Source organism: Peromyscus leucopus, chromosome 1 (genome assembly GCF_004664715.2).
Source record: "Peromyscus leucopus breed LL Stock chromosome 1, UCI_PerLeu_2.1, whole genome shotgun sequence".
Classification (NCBI taxonomy): Eukaryota; Metazoa; Chordata; class Mammalia; order Rodentia; family Cricetidae; genus Peromyscus; species Peromyscus leucopus.
In genome coordinates, this window is record NC_051063.1 from 179,250,689 (window position 1) to 179,275,729 (window position 25,041).

The window sequence follows — 25,041 nt, forward strand, 5'->3', positions numbered from 1 at the left end:
AAAAGTGTCATATGCAAAATCAGACACTGAAAAATGAAAAGTATAGCTGTAAGAAATTGCAGACAAAGGTGAACTGAGAAGAGAGGTAAAGTTCAGATTCCTCTGGGCGTTGTCTGCCCTACCCCACTTGACAGGGCCCTTTCTATTTTTCCCAAAGAGCAGATCTTCCTCAACACAAATACTCAGCTGATTCTAAAAGGTCACAAGCATTCCCTCTCCCTCTCTTACTGTCTCTCTGCCTCTCTGCCTCTTTGTCTCTCTATCTCTCTATTTTTATCACTCTGTCTCTGTGTCTCTGACTCTGTAGCTCTGTCTCTCTGTCTCTCTCTCACACACAAACACACACACACAAAAACAGGTACCTATGTCACGTACTTCATTGGTGTGATTATTAATGATGTCATACAACCTTGATTCATACCTTCAGTTGATTTCAGCCAATAAATTGTTGTATTGATGGGAATCTTTCTTTCCAACACCAAATAATATACCACTCCTTCCATGTGTCTCTGTCATCATATCTTTCTGTTTTCCTAGTACACATCACCATGAGTAAGATACTGACTTGTATGCTTGTTGAAAATGACTCCCCACTAACACACAGATTTTGTGGTTATTTGTTGTTGGAGCCAGGCATTAGACCTTGCCACTGGAGTGTAACAATTAGACTGTAACAAATAACAAGTATCCAGGCTCAGTAGGAAGGTTCAAGCCTTTAATTCCAGAACTCTTGCAGTGGAGAGAAGTGGATCAATAATTCAAGGCCATCCTTGTCTATGTAGCAAGAGTGAGGCCAGGCTTGTTGACACACCTTTTGTAATCATTGCCCAAAATAAATATCTTTTTACTTGTTTCATGACAAAACCACTGTTAATTATCATCTAGACATGTCATAAGCTTATTACTTGTATCTTCACTGACATGCTTTTGCATCTGTTGTTTGTTTTGAGACAGAGTCTAGGTGAGTTCAGGCTGGGTACACATTCACTGATTGAAAAAGACATTGGACTCCAGAACTTCTCTTGTATCTACCTCCTGAGTGTTGGCATTACAGATCTGTGCCACCACATGTGGCTTGCATTTGGCTTTTCTTATGATGTCTCCACTCCCATCTCAGAAAAGGAACATCGGTGTGACAAACAGAAGCTGTACCACCATCTTTACATGGTTTCTGAGGATTCAAACTCAGGTCCTCACACATGCTTGACAAATGCTTTTCACTGAGCCATCTCCTGAGTCCAACTTTCAGCCTCCTTAAGTGACCTAACTGTCATGCATTGCCTAATTCACATTCTCTGTACAAATTCTCTGTAGATCATTTACCCTCAGCCTCCAGTCCAGTCTTAGACTCTTTGAATTCATGTTTCCTACTAGCCTGACCCTGTCTGAACTCTTGCCTTCTGTCCTGACTTGATTCAGTTAGCCCCTCAGGTAACAGGGAGCAGTGCAAGTGTGCAATGGAAACTGATACGTAAAGAGTGATCACACCGAGAACAGGAACAGTAAAGACACTGGGACTATGGAAAACACATCAGACTAGCACTGTGAATGGACATAAAACTTTGGCATAAAGTCAGAAGGCTATTCTTAGAATGTCTCCAATGATCCACATTTTGGAGGCTTGGGTCTCAATGAGACACTCTTAAAAAATATAGTAACCTCAGATATTGATGCCTTTGGGTGGGGGCTCTCCCTCAGAAGGGGTTAAGATAGATCTCCAGACAGGATAGTAATTAAAACGTCCAAGCCTGGCCATGCCCTAGACCCTCTGTCTTCGTGTATGAGTGTGACTGATTTTCCCAGCACATGTTCCTGTCCTTGCAACCTGCCAGTAGGATGTCTCCAGTGGTAAATGTATAAGGTGATGAGTTTGTTAATGAACTTGATTTTATCAGTTCACTATTTGTGTGTGTGTATGTGTACATCAAACATCATGTTGAATGCTGTAAATGCAGACTGGTTTAATTTTTCTTAGTCAAGCAGAAAAGTGAAGAAAATCAAGCTGTCCCATTCTCATGTTTTCTGATTGACACTTTCTTCCTCTCTACACAAGCATAAATGGATCATGGTTTGAGCACACCCATGGCGGGCTGTCCGTGAAAGAATGGGACAACTTCCTGGTACTGAGTCATGAAGACCTGAAGAAGGTCAGCCTCGTTCTTAAAGGCACCATACAGTTGAAGACGAGAGGAAGCGGTCCTTCAGCCACTGTTTACTTTATAGAAGTGAAGTCTGGTGATGAGGACGTTACTGATAGTTGTGATTTCTTGTTTGTTTGTTTTTGGTTGGGAGATTTTCTTTTTATTATATTTTTATTATTAAAATGATTTTTATCATTTTATTATTTTTTATTTTTAAAAATTATTTTTAATTATGAATATATTTTGAACATATCATCCCCTCCCAAGGCCTTGCAAATCCTCCACAGTCCTTACCAATCCAACTTTAATTTTTTTCAAAAAGGAAAAACACAGTACAACAACAAACCTCCACAAATCAAGAAAAGAAAATATAACAAAGTACAATATAAAATGCTGTGCTAGAAGGATTTCTGTCAACTTGTCATAGACTAGAGTCATGTAAGTGGAGGGGACCTCAATTAAGAAAATGCCCCCATAAGACTGGGCTGTAGGCAACCTTGTAAGGCACTTTTTTCTTTTCTTTTATTTTATTTTATTTTATTTTTATTATTATTATTATTATTTATTATTATTATTATTATTAAGAAATTTTCTATTCACTTTACATACCAACCACAGATTCCCCTGTCCTCCCTCCACCTGCCCCCCGGCCTTCCCCCAACTCACTCCCTATTCCCACCTCCTCCAAGGCAAGAACTCCCATGGGGAGTCAGAAGAGCCTGGTACAATCAGTTGAGGCAGGTCCAAGAGCCCCCTCCCTGCACCAAGGCTACACAAAGTGTCTTGCCATAGGCACTAGATACCAAATACTTGCTTATGCACTAGGGACGGGTTCCTATCCCACTGCCTCAGGGGCCCCCTAAACAGGTTAAACTAAACAACTGTTTTGCCTGTCCAGAGGGCCTAGTCCAGTACAATGGGGGCTCCTCAGCTATTGGTCCACAGTACATGTGTTTCTACTAGTTTGACTAGTTATCTCTGTACTTTTTCCCTTTATAGTCTTGACCCTTGCTCATAGAATCCTCCTCTCTCTCATTGATTGGATTCCTGGAACTCAGCCTGGCACCTGGCTGTGGATATCTGCATCTGCTTCTCTGAGTCACTGGATGAGGGCTCGCTCTATGATGACAGTTAGGGTATTTAACAATCTGATCACCAGAGGGGACAGTTCAGGCACCCTCTCCACTATTGCCAGTAGTCTGTGGTGGAGTCATCCTTGTGGATTCCTAGGAACTTCCCTAGCACTCTGTTTCTTCCTATTCTCATGATGTCTTCATTTATCCTGGTATCTCTTTCCTTGATCTCCCACTCTATTCCTGTTCCAGTTCAAAACTCCCATTCCCCTATGTTCTCATTCACCATTCCTTGCCCTCCATTGCCCCCTCCACCCCCCAGTTTGCTCATGTAGATCTCATCTATTTCTCCTTTGCTGGTGATTCATGTGTCCTACTAGGGTCCTCCTTACTAGCTAGTCTCCCTGGAGCTGTGGGTTGCAGTCTGGTTATCCTTTGCTTTACATCTAGTATCCACTTATGAGTGAGTACATACCTTGTTTTTCTCTCTGAGTCTGGGTTACCTCACTCAGGATGGTATTTTTTAGTTCCATCCATCTGCCTGCAAACCTCATGATGTCACTGGTTTTCTCTGCTGAGTAGTATACCATTGTGTATATGTACCACATTTTCTTTATCCATTCTTCAGTTGAAGAGCATCTAGGTTGTTTCCAGGTTCTGGCTACTATGAATAATGAGCATGTTGAGCATGTGTCCTTGTAGTATGATTGAGCATTCCTTGGATATATGCCCAAGAGTGGTGTAGCTAGTAGGTCTTGAGAAAGATTGATTTCCAATTTTCTGAGAAACCACCATACTGATTTCTAAAGTGGCTGTACAAGTTTGCATTCCCACCAACAGTGGAGGAATGTTCCCCTTACTCTACATCCTCTCCAACATAGGCTGTCTTCAATGTTTTTTTATCTTAGCCATTCTGACAGGAGTAAGATAGTATCTCAGAGTTGTTTTGATTTGCATTTCCCTGATGACTAAGGATGTTGAACAATTCCTTAAATCAACCATTTGAGATTCTTCTGTTAAAAATTCTCTGTTAAGCTCTGTAGCACATTTTTAATTGGACTTTTAGGTATTTTGATGTCTAGTTTCTTGAGTTCTTTATATATTCTGGAGATCAACCCTCTGTCAGATGTGGGGTTGGTGAAGATCTTTTCCTATTCTGTAGGCTGTTGCTTTGTCTTATTGACCATGTCCTTTGCCTACAAAATCTTCCCAGTTTCAAAAGGTCTCATTTATTAATTGTTGCTTTCAGTGTCTGTGCTACTGGTGTTATATTTAGGAAGTGATGTCCAGTGGCAATGCATTCAAGAATACTTCCTACTTTCTCTTCTATCAGGTTCAGTGTAACTGATTTTATGTTGAGGTCTTTGATCCACTTGGACTTGAGTTTTGTACATGGTGATAGATATGGATCTATTTGCAATCTTCTGCATGTTGACATCCAGTTATGCCAGCACCATTTGTTGAAGATGGTTTCTTTTTTCCATGGTACAGTTTTGGCTTCTTTGCCTAAAATCATATGTTTATAGGTGTGAGGTTTAATTATGAATATATTTTGAACATATCATCCCCTCCCCCAAGGCCTTCTAAATCCTCCACAGTCCTTACCAATCCAACTTTAATTTTTTTTCAAAAAGGAAAAGCACAGTACAACAGCAAACCTCCACTAATCAAGAAAAGAAAATATAACAAAATACATTATAAAATGATGTGCTAGAAGGCTTTCTGTCAGCTTGTCATGGACTAGAGTCATGTAAGTGGAGGGGACCTCAATTAAGAAAATGCCTTCATAAGATGGATATTAATGACCAGTGATTGTTATTTTTTGGTGGTAGTGTTGTATATTTCCCTTCTTTGGTATTTTTTGGTGTGTAACTATCTATTGCCTGTGTTTTCTTGGGTGTATCTAACTTCTTTAGGTTGGATTTTTCCTTCTAGTGCTTTCTATAGGGCTGGATTTGTGGAAAGATATTGTTTAAATCTGGTTTTATCATGGAATATTTTGTTTACTCCATCTATGTTGATTGAGAGTTTTTCTGGGTATAATAGTCTGGGTCTCTTAATAGTCATGGTCTCTTAGTGTCTGCATAACGTCTATCCAGCACCTTCTGACTTTTAGAGTCTCTTTTGAGAAGTCAGGTCTCATTCTTATGGGTCTGCCTTTATATGACACTTGGCCTTTTCCCTTTGCAGCTCTTAATATTTTTTTTTATTCTCTATGTTTAGTGGTTTGATTATTATGTGGTAAGGAGACTTTTTGTTTGGATCTAGTCTATTTTGTGTTCTGTAACCTTCTTGTATCTTTATAGGCATTTCCTTCTTTAGGTTGGGAAAGTTTTCCTCTATGATTTTGTTGAATATATTTTCTGTGCCTTTGAGTTGGTATTCTTCTCTTTCATCTATCCCCATTATTCTTAGGTCTGGTCTTTTCAAGGTATCCCAAATTTCTTGGACATTTTGAGTCCTGACTTTGTTGGCTTTATTGTTTTCTTTGACTGATGAATCTATTTCCTCTATGGTATCTTCAACACCAGAGATCCTCTCTTTCATCTCTTACATTCTGTTGGTTATTCTTGCATCTGTGGTCCCTGTTCGTTTACTCAGATTTTCTACTTCCAGCATTCCATCAATTTGTGTCTTCTTTACTGTCTCGATTTCAGTTTTCAAATTTTGAACAGTTTCCCTCACATGTTTAATTGCTTTCTCTTGGCTTTCTTTAAGGGATTTACTGAATTCTGCCCATTTTTTGCTTGACTTTTCCTTGATTTCTTTAAAGGAATTTTTCATTTCCTCTTTTAAGATCTGTAACATCTTCTTAAGGTCATTTTAAGGTTGATTTCTTCTGTTTCTTCTGTGTTGGGATGTTCAGATCTTGCTGATGTTGGTTCTGATGGAACCATATTCGTTTTTATGTTGGTGACTGTATTTTTGCACTGGTGTCTACTTATCTCTTTCTCCACTTGGTGCAAGTGGTGTCTGTGACTGAGGGAGCCTCTCTTGGTCTGATCGATACTCTTGGTCTAGTGGGAGCTCTTGGTCTAATTGGTATTGATGGACTCTTTGTCTCAGGGAGCAGTGCTAGCTTAGTACAATTGGTGCTCCTGGGCTCTGTCTCAGGGAGTAGCTCAGCACATGTTGGAAGGGGTGGGTTACAGGGTCTGGTGGGGGATGGTGGTAGTCTGACCTATCTGCAGGAGGTCTGCCTCCTGCCTGGCCTGTAACTGAGATTGCAATGGGTGGTGGTGTGGGGGTGCAGGGTTGTGTCCCTGGGCCCAAAGCCTAAGGGCTAGGGTGTTCAGGTATGAGGATAAAAACTCACCTCTTAGTCCAATCAGGTGTTGGTGGGCTCCGTCTCAGGGAACAGTTCCAGTCTGGGAGGGTGTGTGGGATTTGGGGGAGGTGGGGCTTTGGGATTGTAGGGTCTGGTGGGGGATGGTGATAGTCCAAACTGTCTGCAGGAGGCCTGCCTATTGGCTTGAGACTGGGACTGCAATGGGTGGTGGTGTGGGGGTGCAGGGTTGTGCCCCTAGGCCCCACCTAGACCAAAACTCACCTCTTAGTCCAATCGCCACTGGCAGGCTCTGTCTTAGGGAACAGTTGCAGTCTCAGAGAGTTGGGTTTAATTTTCTTATTCTGATAATTTAAATGGCTTAACCTTCAGCCCTTCTCCACCTCAGAGTATGAGGATTAGGTACTAAGAATGTGGGGCCGTCAGGAGTTTACACAGAGGTAATTAAGTTAACATAGTTGCCAGATTACATGTAATCCAATATTCCTGGTCTCCTCACAAGAGAAAGTTGGGACTCAGATTTGAGGATAATGACATGTCACCATTCACCACAAGAATATGGGTATTTATAAACTAAGGATCAAGGCCTCTGGGAGAATCTACTCCTGTTGACAGATGTTGGACAGATGTTGACAGATGTGTTGGAGTCTGACTCCTGAACTCCAGACTGGATGGAGACAGAGTTGTCTGCCATGGAACTGAAGGTCTCACCTAGAGAAGTGGTACATTTGTGGTTTGCCTGGAATGAATCAGAATTTAGCTAGGTAAAACAGTATATAAACATAAAAGACTGTTGTTAGATACCTAAAGAAATGAAGTGCCTTTCTTATTAGAGAAGGGCTATGGAAACTACAAGCAAAAGTTTTGTCAGAGAAACACCAGAGCAGATACAATAGAATTCAAGGCACAATTCCATGAGGACAACTGTCATTTCCTCTTTTCCAGGAAGACCAGTGGGAGTGTAAGCTTGTACACCCACTTTGGAAATCAATATGGCAATTTCTCAGAAAACTAGGAATCAATCTACCTCAAGACCCAGTGATACCACTCTTAGGCATGTACTCACAGGATGCTAAATCATACCACAAGGACACTTGCTCAGTTATGTTCATGACAGCTATATTTGTAATATCCAGAAACTGGAAATAACCTAGATGCCCCTCAACCAAAAAAGAGATAAATAAAATGTGGTACAATTACACAATGGAGTATTACAAAGCTGTTAAAAACAATGACATCAGAAAATTCACAGGCAAATGGATAGAATTAGAAAAAAAATCATCCTGAGTGATATAACCAGACCCAGAAAGACAAACATGGAATGGTTTTAACTCATAAGTGGTTAATAACTTTAAAATAAAGGATAAGCGTGCTACACTCCACAGACCCAGAGAGGCTAGGTAACAAGGAAGGCCCAAGTGGGGGCACATGGATCTCCCTGGGCAGGGTAAATAAAGGAGAACTCCTGGTTGAACTAGGGGTGGGTGGGCATGGGAACTTGAGGGATCGGAATCAGGGGTGGCCAGAGGGAAGAGTTCTGGGGGAAAAAACTGGAAAGGGAGGCTTTATGGCATGAGGTAGAAGCCTAATGCAAGGGAAATTTCCACAAATCTATAAGGATGGCCCCAACTAAGACTCCTGGCAGCAGTGGATGCATAGCCTGAACTGACCATCCCCTGTGATTAGATTGGTGACTACCCCAGTTGTCATCTGAGAGCCTTCTTCTAGTGACTGATGGAGGCAGATTCAGAGACCACAGCCAAACACTGGACCGAGCTAGCTCAGGGAGTCCTGCTGAGAAGAGGGGGAAAGATTTAGGAGCAATGGGTCAGGGGCATCAGGGGAAAACCCACAGAAAAAGCTAACCTGGCTCATGGGAACTCACAGAGTTTGAACCAACAACTAAGCAGCCTGCATGGGACCAACCTAGGCCCTCTGCATATATGTGACAGTTGTATAGCTTGGTCTATTGGGAGACCCCTAGCAATGGGAGCAGAGGCTGTCCCTGGTGCTTTGGTTGGATCTTGGGAACCTACTTCTCATGCTGGATTGCCTTGCCCAGCCTCAGAGGGAGGTGCTTAGTCTTAAGGCAGCTTGGTATACCACGCTTTGCTGATATCCATGGGAGGCCTGCCCCTTTCTGAGTGAATTTGGAGGAAGGGTGGATTATGTGGCGAGCAGTGGGGAAGTAGGAGGAGGGGTTGGGAAGAGAGGAAGGAGAAGAGGCTGCATTTGAGATGTAAAATAAATTAATTAATTAACTTAATTTTAATTTTTTTAAAGAGTATAAACAATAACAGAAATGTACATTATGAGATCATTTGACTAGATCTTGACCTCTGGCCACTTTCTTCAAAGAAGGAAAAAATAAACTTTTTATTTCATATGAAAATTAATAACTTTCTATTATATTCCTTTGTGTGTTTCTGTATAATCTTTTGTGTTCTTGTCATAAAATTCCATTTTTTCCAAGAAGCATTGTTACCTGACTACCTTGAGTACATGTGTACTATACTTATTTTTATACATTTACTTTCAAATCACTAAGTAGATTCTTGCTAGATATTTTAACAGCTATCTGTCTCCTTGCTAGATAACTGAAACTTATGCAATAAACTTTTTTTTTTATAAATAAAAGCATTTCCTATAAGGAACAGTCTCAGATTCAAAGCAAAATCCTCAACATACTACTGGTCTAGTCTATTTTCTTCTTAATTTTTTTTTACAGTTTTATACATGGATACAATTTGTTGTGGTTACTGCCATTTTCTATCATCTCCTATTAATTTTTATATTTTTCTTTTATTTTTAAGAATACAATTATATCATTTCTCCCTTCCCTTTTCTCCTTCCTAAACCTTTCATATACCGCCCCTTGCCCTTTTTCAAATCCATGACCTCATTTTTCATTAATTACTGTTACATGCATGTGTACACACGTGTACCCCTAAACATAACCTGCTCAGTTTGTATAATGCTACTTGTATGTATGTTTTCAGGGATCCTCCCGCTATTGATGGGCTTCCTTCTCAGCTGGACTCCTTTTGTGTGTGAGCAACAAATACTCAAGGAAGGTGAGAACCTATTACTCTTCTTATGATGTGTGACCATGAAACACAGATATTTAGTGTCTTCTGCCACAGATGGAGTTTTTAGATACAATTCCCACTAATGAGTGGTAATTCCATGATGCTGTCATTCATCCATATGAAATCCAGTGAATATATTTTTAACAAGTTATAGACTCATCTTTGAAATGAAGAGTAAAATACAAATGCATTGTAGTACCTCTTTATTTTTGCCTTCCACACAAAACTCAACCTTTATACAATCTGTGTGTATCAGAATCACTGGTAGTTTTCATGGATCTAAAAATGCAGTATTTATATAGAAGCTTTGAGATTTAAGCTCAGCTCTGCCATTTTATAGGTTTTTGTTTTTTTTAACCTCAAGTAAAATTTTTCTTTCAAGTTTGCTTCAATCTACCTAGTACCATTGGTAAAGTACTAGCCTTGGTTCTGAGACAATGGGAACACATTACCTTTAGTGCAAGTGACAAGAGCCTCGGGGCATAATAGCCATCCAGGTGAGCAAGAAAGGAATAATGGGTTCTCTCTGATGTTTGTCACAGTCTTTCCAGAGGGTGAGATGTTCTGGCCTCTGATCAAAATGTCCTTTAGCATGTATTACAAAGCAAATCTTTAGACCACTCCTCACTTGCTATGTACACTTTTATCATAACTTCAGTAACTTCATGAATATTCAGGAACATATCTGCCTTGTCACTTGGAAAAGTTATGACCACAGTAAAGAGGATTATAAGAATGTTCTTCAACAAAGCAGGAAAGAGGCATATAAATAATTCAAGGATGAGCTAACTCCCAGCCACAAATATCACTCTAAGAATAAGAGGTATGGGAAAGGAACTTTCATTCCCAGAAATGTATACATATATACATATTGGTTTGTGATAGTTCTGATTCAAGACTGTGCTATGATGGAAAATAATTAACTTCAAACAGTACCCTTTTCTCTCCCAAATTAGGCTCCAAATGCAAAAATAACTCTCCAGAATCACTTGGATGGCAATGATTAAACAAGAAAATAAATTTTGTCTTCTGGGTTGCTAGCTCCTGGTTTTCTATATACATGCAATGAATTGTTTTGTAATTGCACAGAGTCAATCATTTCAAATGAATATATGGCTATAACTTTACTATCCATGTCTCAAAAAGAAAAGGATAGAGATTAAAGATAACAAACTGAAAGCTTTTCAGATTGGCTGTCATGTTAACAAAGCCAAATTTCCCCCGGAAAGACAACACTTTTAGAATGACACCATGGATCACTCTAAGACAGATGTTGAATCACTCACTCTAAGTCATTTAGGACAAAGGGAATTCACTGTGGAGGAAGTGTGTGAGCAGACAGAGTAGGAGGAGCAGAAAGAGAGAGTATAAAGTCAGAGCAAGGTTTGCTCCTGGGTGTGCCATCTGCAGGCAGTGATGAGACATCTTGTGGGCTGGTTGTCGCTAGCTGTCTGCATGTTTGGACTGAATGCAGGTGAGGTGGAAAAGAGGGGGTGAGAATTGAAGGTCAAGAGTCCAAAGCAAGTGAGAAATGAGAAAGGTTGGAGACCAACTATCCATGATAGCTTTTCAGTCTAGCAAATGGAGAACAAAGAGCCATGGATTCAACTGTTGTTCTTCCCTTCCTTGATTGAGTGAGCACAGAACAGGTGACTTTACCTGTGAAGGAGCCTTGGTCTCAGTGCTCACACAGCAATAAAAATTTTCATGAGAGAGGAAGATTATAATGGATGGATTTAAAAATTTCTGCAAAGTCTGTTGTTAAAGAAGCAGTCTCAAATAAATAGTATATGGTCTCAGCTATTCTTTGCATTATAGTAATGTATTAATGCCTTCTTAGCTAGGTGTTCACTGAAAGTGTCTGTAAGTTTCAAACACATGTGACATGGGTTGCCTGTGGGGCAGATATCAGGGTGACTGCGGTCAGGTTTGGTGGGGAGAAATTTCATGTTGATTCATTTTATAAGCCACTTGAAATTTGAAGCATATCAATGCCATCACCTCAGGAGACAAGTAAATGCAGTGTAGAACAAGGGGTCTCGTCTTACAGTGAAGTTGTGAGGGCTAATCAAAAAGGATAGAGGAGTTCTTCAGAGTGGCCAGCATCCTGAAGCTCTGTTCAAAGAAATGCGGAGCCCTAGAGAAAGTTGGGCTTCTCACGCATGACAGCTTGAAATATACAGAGCATGAGGGTACTCTGCGCCTAATGAAGAGAGAGTTAGAGTGTTTTGTTGTAGTAGTAGTGTGTTTTAAAGAAGTCTTACGCAGTCCAAGTAGATCTCATATTCACTATAAATGAATGAAGGTAGCCTTGAACTCCTGATTTTCCAGCTTCTACCTCCTGAGTGATGAGATTACAGACAACTGCCATCATACCTACTCAGTTTATGTGTTGTTGGAATGAAACCAAGGACTTTGTGCATGCTATACAAGCACTCAACTGAGACACATTCAGCTCGTAGATAAGATTTAGAATCTTATTGGTACCAAAGGTTTAAAGGAAGTAAGAATAATCCAGGTTAGAATGCTGTCAATAAAGAGGCCAATCATATGACTACATATCAGTAAATTTTGTATAGGGGAAAAGAAAGTAGTGAAAAATAAATTACACTCAGTTGAGAAGTAACATTCCCTCATTTTAATGAAAATGGTCACATGATTTTATTGTGTCTTTCTGTGCTTGTTTCCCCAACATTCTCAAGTGTTCTTTAAAATGTCATGCTGTATCATAGTCTGAGTAAGTTCTCTGAGGTTATTATTCACATTCACACTGTTCACATCCATTGGGGAAATAGGCTGGTTACCTGTATTCTTTTTATGAGTTTTATAATTAGCTTACAAAATAATGGTTTTAATTCACTATAAAGTTTCTCTAAGCCGGGCGGTGGTGGCGCACGCCTTTAATCCCAGCACTCGGGAGGCAGAGGCAGGTGGATCTTTGTGAGTTCGAGGCTAGCCTGGGCTACCAAGTGAGTTCCAGGAAAGGCGCAAAGCTACACAGAGAAACCCTGTCTCGAAAAACCAAAAAAAAAAAAAAAAGTTTCTCTAATATGATTTTGTATAAGATATGAGTTATAAGGCATTTAAACATATTGTATGCTTTTAATGTATAAGTATTGGGAAGTATAAAGTTAGTTATATAATATGACAAATGTCTATGTACTCTCTATAGAGTTTCATTTTCCCTGTATTCTCACTATGGAGTTTCATGCATCCTTTGCTTTTATTGATTCCTTTTTCATCACTAGCCTCCAATGTCCCTCTGCCCTCTTCTGTAGATCTCCTTCCTCCCCTCAATAGACTCCTTTCCAATTTCATGTCATATATAATCTGAATGATGATTAATTATACTGATCAACTTGACAGGATCTATAGTCACATAAGAGACAAGACTGTAGCTAGAGTTTTCCTGCCTTGCCCACAGTCAGGACAAATCTCTGTCACCTGCCAGTCCCACAGCCGCTCAGACCCAACCAAGTAAACAAAGAGACTTATATTGCTTACAAACTGTATGGCCATGGCAGGCTTAGTGCTAACTATTCTTATAGCTTAAATTAATCCATTTTCATAAATCTATACCTTGCCAGGTGGCTCGTGGCTTACCAGCTTCTTCACATGCTGCTTGTCATGGTGGCAGCTGGCAGTGTCTCCCTCACTCAGCCTTCCACCTCCCAGAATTCTCCTCTTCTTGTCCCACCTACTTCCTGCCTGGCCACTGGCCAATCAGTTTTATTTATTGACCAATCAGAGCAATTTGGCATACAGACCATCCCACAGCACGAGACTATGAGTGTATCTGTGAGGGATTATCTAGATTATATTAGTCTCTAGTCATGCTTGTGAGAAATTTTCTTGATGAGATTATTTGAAATAGGACACATCCTTAAAGTAGATGGCACCAATTTATTGGCTTGGGTTATGGACTGCATAAAATGAGAAAGACAGTTAAGCACAAACATCCATCTTCCTCTGTTTCACAATTGTGGATCCAATGTGACCCATATACTATATAGATGTGAATATATATATATATATGAAGGCAAGTAGTATATATATATATATATATATATATATAGTGTGTGTGTGTGTGTGTGTGTGTGTGTGTGTGTGTGTGTGATCCACATATGAAAGAAAAATCTGTATTTGTTTTTGGAGTATGGGATTACATGATCCATTTTCCTGCAAGTGAAATAATTTCAGTACCAGATCTGTACCCACAGGATTTATACATACTTATACAGAAATGCTCTGTCAATCACATTTTCCCACAGATGTCTTTTGAATTTTGAGTTGGCACCACCCTAATCATGAATGATTGAGGACAATTCCAATCCAAATTTACCTGAAACTCCTCCTTACTTTTGCCTTCACTTTTCCCCCTTGCCCCTGGTCCTTTACATGTGGCTAACCTTTACTATGACACCAATAATCTCACTGCAATGTTTTGCTAATCCCCAATAAATGTCATTGTCCTTCAGAGAATATTTTCTGAATTGAAAGCTATTGAACAACAAAAAGTGGTTAGAATCTGAATTGCACTTAATATTGTGGATGACTCTAACCTACACCAAGGAAGACATTTGGGAGAATAAGAGCTCAATCTGATGAGTGGGAGTTCCTGGCTTTTCATAGATTGAAGTGACATTTCCTGGGCAGCTCCAACTTGATATGACATTGAAGAATGTTGATGTGCATTTCATAGTTATTCTGGGCATGCAGTGTTTTAGAAAATGGCTTATACTTTGTCCATTCCTTCTGTCTTTCAGAGTTGATCTCTCATTTACACCCTCCAAAACAAGGTAAAGCAACCAACTCTATTGGGCAGAATCTCAAATGCCAGCCTCCACCTCTTAGAAAGCATTAGATATTTTAAAAGTTCTTGCACTTTTCTGTCATGTAGCTTTTACTTGTATTATTGTTCTGATATGAGTGGCTCCCCTGGGTCAAAGCAGACAGATTAGATATTGAAGATCCAGTTAAATAACCAACTCCTAGTCACTCAAGAAAAATACTTCCTTCTCCCTTGGGACTAAAATAAGACAATGTAAGGTTCTGCACTTTGTTCTTTCCTTTTTCATTGACAAATAATAATAATATATGTAGGAAGTTGAACATAATGTTTAGATGTAGATTGACACCATGGGTGGTTAAATTGAGGTAATTAACATAATCATCTTATTACAAACATGAATTTTTAGTGGTCAGAACGTAACCCACCTGAAGCTATTTCTTTCTTTCTTTTTTTTTTTTTTTTTTTTTTTTTTTTTGGTTTTTCGAGACAGGGTTTCTCTGTGTAGCTTTGTGCCTTTCCTGGGACTCACTTGGTAGCCCAGGCTGGCCTCGAACTCACAGAGATCCGCCTGGCTCTGCCTCCCGAGTGCTGGGATTAAAGGCGTGCGCCACCACCGCCCGGCTTACTATTTCTTATTCTAAGAACATGAGAAGGCAAGTAGTTAATCAATGGTGTTGGGTTAGTGGTTAAAAGTGAGTCCTTCATCATGGAGCAATACATTGGGAGATGTCACAGCTATACTATTGCTACAGACAGGGAAAAGAAAATGCTCAGGGAGAGAAGGAGGAAGAGGGAGTAGAAGAAAGAGAAAGAGAAGGAGGAGGTGAAGAAAAAGAAGAAAACGAAGAAGAAGGAGGAGGAGAAGGAGAAGAAGGAGAAGGAAAACAGAAGGAGAAGAAATATGTGGATGGCAGTGAGATCTTGGAGAGATGTTAGAGATCACTTTGGCAAAACAGGAAATATTTTTTTTTTCAGAACAGAAGAAAACAGATATGTCCTAGTTACTGTCTGATGCTGTGATAAAACACTGACCTAAACCAGCTTGGAAAAGAAAGGGTTTATTTGGCTTACACTTAACCATCACAGTCCATCATTGAAGGAAGTCACAGGGAAGGAACTCAAACAGGAACAGAGGCAGTAATGATGGAAGAATGCTGCTTCCAGTCCAAAGCTCCACAGCTCCTTCACAGTCTTCCCAAAAAACAACACAGTCAGGGTGGGGAAACTGTGGTTGGCATACAATGTATGAGAGAAGAATAAGTTTTTTTTTTAAAAAAAGAATACCACATGGAGCATTCCCACACCTGTGTGGAATTAAACTCTCTGCAGAAAGTTTGCCTTACGTTAATTCCTAGAAACAGAACTAGAAAGGTCATTAGTTATTTCTATACTTGTTTCTAACAGAGATTTCTAAATTGCCTCCCAGGACTATTTACTCAGTATCTTTCTTGAGGTGACCTGAGGTCTAAATTCCTGTTTTGTTTCATCCTAAGCATTTATGTCATTGAATCCATGTTTTTGATGTGATAATTAGGTATTTTCTAATATATGTTAAAAGGTGTTGACTAAACAGGAAAAAAGAATAACACAGTCAAGTCCATTTTAAGCAATACCGCACTCCTGTACCAATTTCTATTTTAATTACTTTTGGTTGCTGTGATTAAATACAAAAATCAGCTTGAGGAGAGAGGGATTATTTAGCTAACACTTAGCAATCCTAATCCATCATTGAGGAAAACTGGGGCAAGAACACAAGCATGGGCAGAGGACAGTAACACCGAGGAATTCTGCCAACTCACTTGTTCTCCATTACTTGTGTATCTTGCTTTCTTATACAAAACAGGATCACTTTCCCAGGGATGATATTGTCCACCAAGGCATAGGCCCTTCTACATCAATCATTAGTAAAGAAAATACCCTACAGATATGCACACAGGCCAATCTGACAGAGGAAAATCCTTGATTGAGATTCCTTCTTCCCAGGTGACTCTAGTTTTGTCAAGCTGACAAAAACTGGTCAACACAGATGGTGAGAATTCAAACCAGGGTGTGAACTCTGACAAATAAGATCCCTCATTGCTAAAGGACTGTTATTGAGAAAGCCATCATCTCCAGTCAGAACCCAGCTCTGGACCAAAATGAGGCTTCCTTGGAGATTTTGCAGATATTTTGTGTCACAGGCATGAAAGGCAGGAAGAGACACCAGCTTCAGGTGTGTGTGGGGGTGATGAGAGAACCACTGTTATCCTGTCTCCAAAATAGACATTCCAAAGTCAGGTCTGAGTTATGCATGGTAGCTCAAGCTTGCAATCCCAACACTTGGAAAGCTGAGACAGAGACTAACATGAGCTATAACCAGCGTTGGCCATAGAGTGAGTTTGAAATCTAGCCGGGTTACAGAGTGAGACCAACCTCAAGAACAAAACAATTTTAAAGTCAGTTTCCAATGTGAGCTTATTTTGTATTCTGAAATCGTTCTCTTTTCCAGAAATTTCTGTTGCTAACTGTGTCTTTCCATTCATCTACGGTGATGAATTACACTTCAATTGTATCTCCACCCACAGTGACTTTGATTGGTGTTCCCTTGACTTTTGCTTCAAAGGAAGATGGCGCTACTGCACAGCACTGGGTGAGAGTCCTACAGGGATATATATCAGATGACAGAACCCAAGAGGAGAAAGGTTTTGGATTTCAGAAAGAATTTAGTTCAGATATTGTCTTCTCTGCATAATTTTCAGAATGTGAAACCAATCAGATAGAAAAAATAGTTGACTATTTTTGATTAATTTGAGAACAGTGTTCTTAGTGCATCCTTTATCCATCTTTCTCTGCAGATCCTCCAATATGTGTCTTCCCTTTCCAATTCAGAAAAAAGGCTATTTATGAATGCACCAAGGAAGGCTACATTTTGAATCGGAGTTGGTGTTCATTGACTGACAATTACAACAAAGATAAAAAATGGAAGCAATGTTCTCCTCACAAGTAAGATGATGGGAGAGGTGGGTCAATGTCCTATTAGCTGTGAAAGGAGCAAAGCATTAGGCTGGTGGGTGAGAAGTCTGAGCTCTAGATCTCCTGGCTATGACTTTGTCAGGGGGCAGCAGACATTTCCTGTAAATTTGTCTCCTGTTGAGTACAGTGGACTTATGTGGTGCTGGTCAAAAATACTCAGCTTGGCTTGGGAGCACAAACACAGTTACAAAAGAACAAGTGTACTGGGTCATTGGATAATCTGACATGCTGGTGTCCATTTACATGTTTTCTGATGATTAAAATCACATGTGTTGCTTTTGTCGTTGCTGTGACAAAACACCCAAGGAAAGAAAACTCAACAAAGGAGGGAAGGGTTTACTTTGGTTTACATTTTGCTGTGGGGATACAGTCTATCATGGTGTGGAGTCATGGTGGTGAAAGCATAAGACAGCTGATTACATTGTGTCTGCAGTCAGATAAAAAAAAAATGCTGATACTCAGCTGGCTTCCTCCTTTTTCCCTGTTACATTGTCTTAGGCCTCAGAAAGAGCAATTGTTGCCCACATTTGGGTGAATTTTAAACCTTTTCTCACATGCCTGAAAGTGTATCTCCTAGGTGATTCCAAATCCAGTCACATTAACAATGATTACTAATTAGCCACTTCATTGTTTTTCAGTTTTAAAACTTGCTTTGAGTCACAAAATAAATATGAGACAGATATTGAAACGCTGAAGCAGCACATGACAAGAGAAACATCAGCATTCCTTATGTTCTCCTTCCCTGGAACTCACTTCCACAGCTGCTTGTGTCTCCCCACACATCTACACAGATACACAATTTTAAAGTCTTTAAAATATAACCAAATCTGCTTTCCCCTCTGTCGTCATGGCTAGATCATCATTTAAAACACATGTGTGTGTGTGTGGGGGGGGTCTCCCTGTGAACGCATCAATATCCCCCACTTTCTTGTGTGCATGAAGTATCAAATTTTAAGTGGTTGGAGATCATCCATCATCTGCATATGAGATTTCTGATTAAAACAAACTTCCTGATCATTGACAGGAATCAATGAATGACTGATCAATGAATTAAATGTCTTTCAAACAGTGGACCATACAAGTTATATTGTTATATATATAAAAAAAATGTATATTCAGTTTTTACAATCAGGAAGCATGGACTTTTCTTAAGCCATATCTCCTGCCCCATGGACTCATTCTATTCTGATCTCTCATCTGAGAAAGAAAAAAGTACTATTTTTGAGGGAAGGAGACACACGTGATATTGATCTTGGGACAGTAGGGGAGACCGAGACATTCATTCTAACGTGTTTTTTTTCACCTCAGTTTTTAGGTAAACGTGTATTTTTGAAGAGACAGAAGTTACAGATCCATCAGATGTCTCTCTAGATACAATTCTTCTTTTATTGTCATGGAGCATTCTGATAATAAATGTCTGTTTTCTTGTCTACAGTGATGTCTTGTTTTCCTGGGGTGGGTGCAAAGAGCAAAATACATTGATGATCAACTCATTCTCACATGGTGGGGTTGTGACCCAAGGGAATCCCTTGGGGTGGCTTGTTACAGTGTATCTGCCATCAGTACACTACCAAATTCCCCCCAAGTGCCTGCCTTGAGGAGATTTCCATTAGGGTCCAGAACAGATGCTACAAGCAGCTAAGTATACTAATCTGAGGGATAGCAAATGAATCTGAGCACACTGAGTTCTTTAGTCCATTCACTTTATTCTTCTAAGTTCAGTCCCATCTACAGTTTCTTTTCTGTTCTTATACTTAGCTCCTCTCAGTCCCTCCTGCTCTCAGTCCCTTCTGCTGTTCTCTCATGTCTATCTAGTTCTTTCCATCTTCATCCTCATCTCTGTTATTCTAAATCCATTCTCCCCAGGCTGTGAGGGAACCAGTATATATAAACAAACTGACAAAGCAATTGAGGCTTGAAGTTTTCAGGGTCACAGAGAGAGGTGAAAAGGATCCACACATAAAGCAATAAATGTCAGCTTCTAATTACAACCCAAAAGGGGAGTGACTAAAGGGGAGGTCTCTGGTAGGGTCAACTAAAGGCTAAAATCAATTAGGGAATCCAGGAATAGCACCTGGTTGAGGAGGAAGTAAAACTTAATTTGCACAAGAAAGGAGCTTGGCACTTATCACCTATCTGGCCTTGACAGCAGTCTCCTTGGGTCAGTGGGAAGTAACTGCCTTAACTCAGCAACTATCAAGTGGCTAAAACATCATCCCAGGAATGTGAGCAGTAAATCTCTTAAATTAGGGGGTCTGTGTAAATAACCCAGAGTGAAGGCAAAGAGTTGAGGATTTAATTGCTAGTGGTTATTTTCTCTATCTGTGGGTGAAATGAGCTAATGTTTATTTCTCTGCAATTGTCCTTGGAAAAAGGTATCTTTGCTGAAATATTTTTGTCTGGAGAATGACCTGGGCCAGATTTGGTAATGAAAAATAAACACAGCTGGGGACAGTTATCCAATTACCCCAAATGTATAGGGAAAGTTGTGACTGAGATGCAATCGTGAGATTACATGTACACATAACATGGAAATGCATGCTAAATGGGAAGAATCATAGGTGTTATTGCACAAGAAGTTTACAACAAGAGACAGCCAGTTCATTCAAAAGGCAGCAATTGCATGATGCCTTGAGAAATGGTTTCTTCTGACACAACCCTTAGTTCTGATAGGTTAACCTTCTGAACTCTAGTTGTCACTGTTGAATACTCTCATGGACTTTTGCTATAGCTCTCAATAGGACACAAAGGGGTGAATTCTGGTGCTTCACAGACCTACACCTGATTTACATTTTTCTTCACTGAGAGTCCTCGGTTCTTGAGATTATGGTGCCCATACTCTGTGAATTTTTCCATCCTCAATGAAATCCTGAAAATGCTCAAATCAAGTTCCTCTAGTTTGAGGCAAGTTATCCAAACTCTCATGGTAACTAAAGCTTCTTGTCACATGTTTTAATTTTTTTGATGGAAATAAATATACAGCTTAAAACTTCTGGAGCTGAAACTCACATGAAATACAGTTAAGCTCATTGAGTTTAGATACAATCAGAATGCTGAACAGTGTCCTACACCAAGTTCCAAACTTTTTAGCATCACAGAAGGAGGTTCTGTACCCACTAAGCAGTAATCACCCACCTCCTTTTTCCCCCAGATCCTGACAGCCACAAACCTTTCTTTTGTTATAAATTTGACAGTTGTAGATGTTCCCCATCAGCAGAATCATACACCATGTGACAGTTTGTGCCTGGCTTCTTTTATTCATACTAATGCTTTGGAGAGTTACCCACATTTTTCCATCTCTCTATGATCAAATAATATTCTACTGTGTGGGTAAACTACACGTTGCTTATCAATTAACATGTATGTCTTGAAAGTGCATGTCTGTTGTGTGGAACTAGTCTAATTTTCAAAAGCCAAACCATCCATGCATAATTAACCTGTTTTCTATGACATAAACGTCTCTTGTATTTAGATTTAGAAATCTGTTTCTTTCACTGGGTTAAGAAAACTACTACAGCCTCACTGAATACATTGTCGATGCTGTTAGACTTTCTGTACTCATCTTTCTGCACCGTGGGTTCCTGGGGTTTTGTCTTTGAATATATTTAAGTTCTTGAACTTGAGTCATGCTTATCTCATTATTCTCTCCCTTCTCCTCTGTTTGTATGTATGTATGTATGTATGTATGTATGTATGTATGTATACATGCACACACAGAGAGGTGTGTGTGTGTGTGTGTGTGTGTGTGTGTGTGTGTGTGTGTTTATATGCATTTGTGTTCGTGGGGTGTGCACTTGGCTGTGCATGCAATCTTGAATGCCAGATAATATCTTTGAAAGTTTTCAACTATTGCTCTCCATTTTATTTGTGGGGATGGAGGCAGGGTCTCTCACTGAACATGAAGCTCATCATTATAGCTAGGCTGGATACCCAGCAAGCCACCAGGATCTGTTGCTTCTACTAACACCCTCAACCAGTTCAGAGGTTACAGATACAGATATAGAATAGTATAGATATGCCAGGGTGTAGGAATTCAATATGTTCTCAACTTATCCTCTCTTTTATACTCCAAATTCCTTCATTTCCTTGCCCTTGTCCACTTCTGATGCTTACTGCTGTGCTTTTTATTGAACTGACTGACTCTTTTATTTGCAGTATTTCTATTTGCTTCTATTCTGGGCTCAATTTCTTTGTTTAGTCATAACTTCGTATTACTGGATGTTTTCTCTAAAGATTTGGCCATTTCATTCACATTGTTAACTTTCTCATCTAAACCCAAAATTGACTTCTTATTTCATCTATCAGTTTGAGTCCTCTGTATGATCACTGATCCTTTTATTTTTTTTTATTTTGATCTTGTTTTGTTAATTTATTTTTAAATGACACATAAACATGATGATTGTACACACTTGTGGTATACCATCTGATGAGTCCATACATGCATACATCTTGTACCGTTTAAACCAATTCAAACATATTCATCTCTTCAGATATGTGGTGTTTCTCTATGATGAACAATTCTACAGGTTTTCTTGTTGCTTTTTTGGATACACAGTACACCCCTATCCCCTCTGTGCAGTAGTTCACCAGAGAATCTTCCTCTTAACAAATTGTTAGGATCCACTTTCCATGTCCCCACTTCTTCCTAGTCTCACTTCCACTTTATTTCAGCCAATTGGGTTTCTGTGCTTTAAAATTTCTCCCATGACTCACACATATAATATTTTTTCTACAACTTTCTTATTATGTTTCTTATTATTTAAATAATTTTTTAATTTAAATACATTTGATTATATTCTGCCCCTCCCCCAACTCCTTCCAGATCCTCTCCCCCTCCCTATCTACTCAACTTTAAGTTCCTTCTCAAAATAAAATAATATGTATATATATATATATATATATATATATATATATATATTGACTAAAATCAAGAAAACAAAATAAAACAACACCCAAAAAGGAAAAGGAAAAACAAACAATAAACTTTAACCAAATAAAAGCATGCACACACATACACACACACAAAAAAAAAAAACTGTGGAGTCTATTATATGTTGGTCAACTACTCTGGAACATGAGGCCTGCCCTGGAGTAGTTGCTATCTTTATCTTGTATTTTAGTCTTTATTATCTTTGGTTTCCAGAACTGAGTAAGGAGCTGTGAACTTTTGGAGGTATTATAACAACTTATTGCTTCCCATCTGTTGTGTTTTATGCATGTATTGAGATAGATGTGTCTCAATTTCTCCCCCTCTGTTTTTGTGTGTGTGTGTGTGCCCGTGCATGTGCCCATGCGTGTGCCTGTGCGTGTGCGTGTGTGCGTGTGTGTGTGTGTGTGTGTGTGTGTGTGTGTGTGTGTGTGTGCTATATGCATGAATGTTTATGGGGGAGGGAGTGCACTTGAGTATGCATGCATGTGTGAATGCCAGATTTCAACTTTGAATATTTCTTGCTATTGCTCTCCAATTTGTTTTTTGAGGCAGGGTCTCTCACTGAACTTGAAACTCACCATTATAGCTAGGCTGACTGGACAGTAAGCCACTGGTATCTGTTGCTCCCATTCCCACACCCAAGCAGTACTGAGGTTGCAAGCATGTCCTGCAAGCCTGTTTTTTATGTGGGTGCTGGTATCCAAACTTAGGTTCTCATGCCTGCCCAACATACATTTTACCCACTGAGCCATCTAAACACCCTGTTTCTTTCTATTTCTATTTTCCCTTTTCCCCATCCTTTGGCTTATTTGTTTCATTTGCTTTAGTCTTCTTGATGACTTGTATCAATTTGTATTTGTATGTCCCACTGTTACTGAGGGGCACCATTGACTGCTGTGACTTTATAAATCACCCATTTTGCTATACAGTGCTTTCCTCAGACAGTCCCTCCAGGAGGAAGGAAAGGTTCATAAGACTCTGAAGGTAAACAAAATGTCACATGTCCAGGAAAGTGAAAACTTGCGAGGTTTTTTAATGTCCTTTAACAGCTTTATCAAGGATTAAATAACTGCTAAGGAGAAGAATACATCCAGGAAAACTACTGAGAGGACATTCTTGTATCCATAACTTTAGTTATCAGTTGGGCAGGGAGAGTCCAGGGTTGCAGCTCCCATGAATTGTCATCACTATTAAGGTATGCTTTTCTGTGATGCAGCTGATTTAGGGGCAGGGGTGAATTCCTGCTCTTGGAAGTAACCCCTTACCCATACTCCTCTCATAATCACAATAAAAATTAACTTGGGCTCACTAAATTGGGCTTTGGTGCTATCATTTTGTGTGTGCGTGTATGTGTGTGTGATCTCAGAAAAAGTCTTTCACACAGCAAATATGTGCTTTGACTTTCTTTTCCAGAAAACAACATATGCAGATAGATAAAACCATAGACATTTATTATCATAATACTCCTTAATGACAGAAAAATTGGTTTGGAGAAGCAGTTAATGGATCTGTAACATCTGTCTCTTCAGAACCACCCAGCTTATCTAAAAACTGAAGAAAGAGTAACATGTTAGAATGCACGTCTTGGTTCTCCACCCTCCCAATGTCAATGTCTCATTTGCCTCCCCTGCTATTAAAAAGTCTTTTCGCCTCTTTGGTGGAGGATGAGGATAGCATGAGTCCATGCGGCATAATACCGATGGCTCCAGAAGGAGTCACACATTCTTCACTGCAATGTTTTTTTTCCGGGGGGTGGGGGGGTGGGTTCACACATGTGCGTGTGTGTGTGTGTGTGTGTGTGTGTGTGTGTGTGTGTGTGTGCGTGTGTGTTTGAGAAAGGGAGAGAGAGAGAGAGAATAAGGTAAGGAGGTAGGAGAATATTGATAAGGAGGTAGGGAGGTCCTGGGAAAAGTTCAGGAGGGGAAAGTATGATTAAAATATATTGCATAAAAATCTAAATAAAAATTTAAAATATTAAATAAATAAAACCTGAATATGCATCATGCTTTTTATGATGACATAAAGTTGTGCTGTCCACTGTTTGAAAGACATTTAATTTTTATTGATCCCTGTCAATGTTCAGGAAGTTTGTTTTAATCAGAAATCTCATATGCAGATGATGGATAATCTCCAACCACTTAAAATTTGATACTCATGCACACAAGAAAGTGGGGGATATTGATGCGTTCACAGGGAGACCACACACACACACACACACACACACACACACACAATGTGTTTTAAATGATGATCTAGTCATGACGACAGAAGGGAAAGCAGATTTGGTTATATTTTAAAGACTTTAAAATTGTGTATCTGTGTAGATGTGTGGGGAGACACAAGCAGCTGTGGAAGCGAGTTCCAGGGGAGGAGAACATAAGGAATGCTGATGTTTCTCTTGTCATGTGCTGCTTCAGCGTTTCAATATCTGTCTCATATTTATTTTGTGACTCAAAGCAAGTTTTAAAACTGAAAAACAGTCCAGTAGTGGCACACACCTTTAATCCCAGCACTCGGGAGGCAGAGGCAGGCAGATCTCAGTGAGTTCGAGGCCAGCCTGGTCTACAAAGCAAGTTCCAGGACAGCCAGGAAACACTGTCTTGGAAAACAATGCATCCATAATAAAGTGACTAATTAGTAATCATTGTTAATGTGACTGGATTTGGAATCACCCAGGAGACACACATTTGGGCATGTCCCAAAAGATTTAACTGAGGA

At 39.6% G+C, this 25,041-nt stretch overlaps 1 protein-coding gene across 1 annotated transcript; it reads left to right on the forward strand.

Annotated features, from left to right (window-relative positions):
• Positions 1-10,998: 10,998 nt before the first annotated feature.
• LOC114703945 (binder of sperm protein homolog 2-like) lies at positions 10,999-18,825 on the forward strand. Its single transcript, XM_028884992.2, has 5 exons — positions 10,999-11,063; positions 14,356-14,388; positions 16,870-17,010; positions 17,216-17,363; positions 18,702-18,825. Exons 1-5 carry the CDS (start codon positions 11,006-11,008, stop codon positions 18,706-18,708), a joined length of 387 nt encoding a protein of 128 aa, XP_028740825.2. The 5' UTR covers positions 10,999-11,005; the 3' UTR covers positions 18,709-18,825.
• Positions 18,826-25,041: the final 6,216 nt, after the last annotated feature.

What these genes read in the sequence shown, in the direction of transcription:
- LOC114703945 (XM_028884992.2), top strand. Translation starts at nt 11,006, where the DNA reads ATGAGACATCTTGTGGGCTGGTTGTCGCTAGCTGTCTGCATGTTTGGA. An exon ending in CATGTTTGGACTGAATGCAG is followed by an intron (nt 11,064 to 14,355) that starts GTGAGGTGGAAA and finishes TCTGTCTTTCAG; the next exon opens with AGTTGATCTCTCATTTACAC. An exon ending in GCGCTACTGCACAGCACTGG is followed by an intron (nt 17,011 to 17,215) that starts GTGAGAGTCCTA and finishes CTTTCTCTGCAG; the next exon opens with ATCCTCCAATATGTGTCTTC.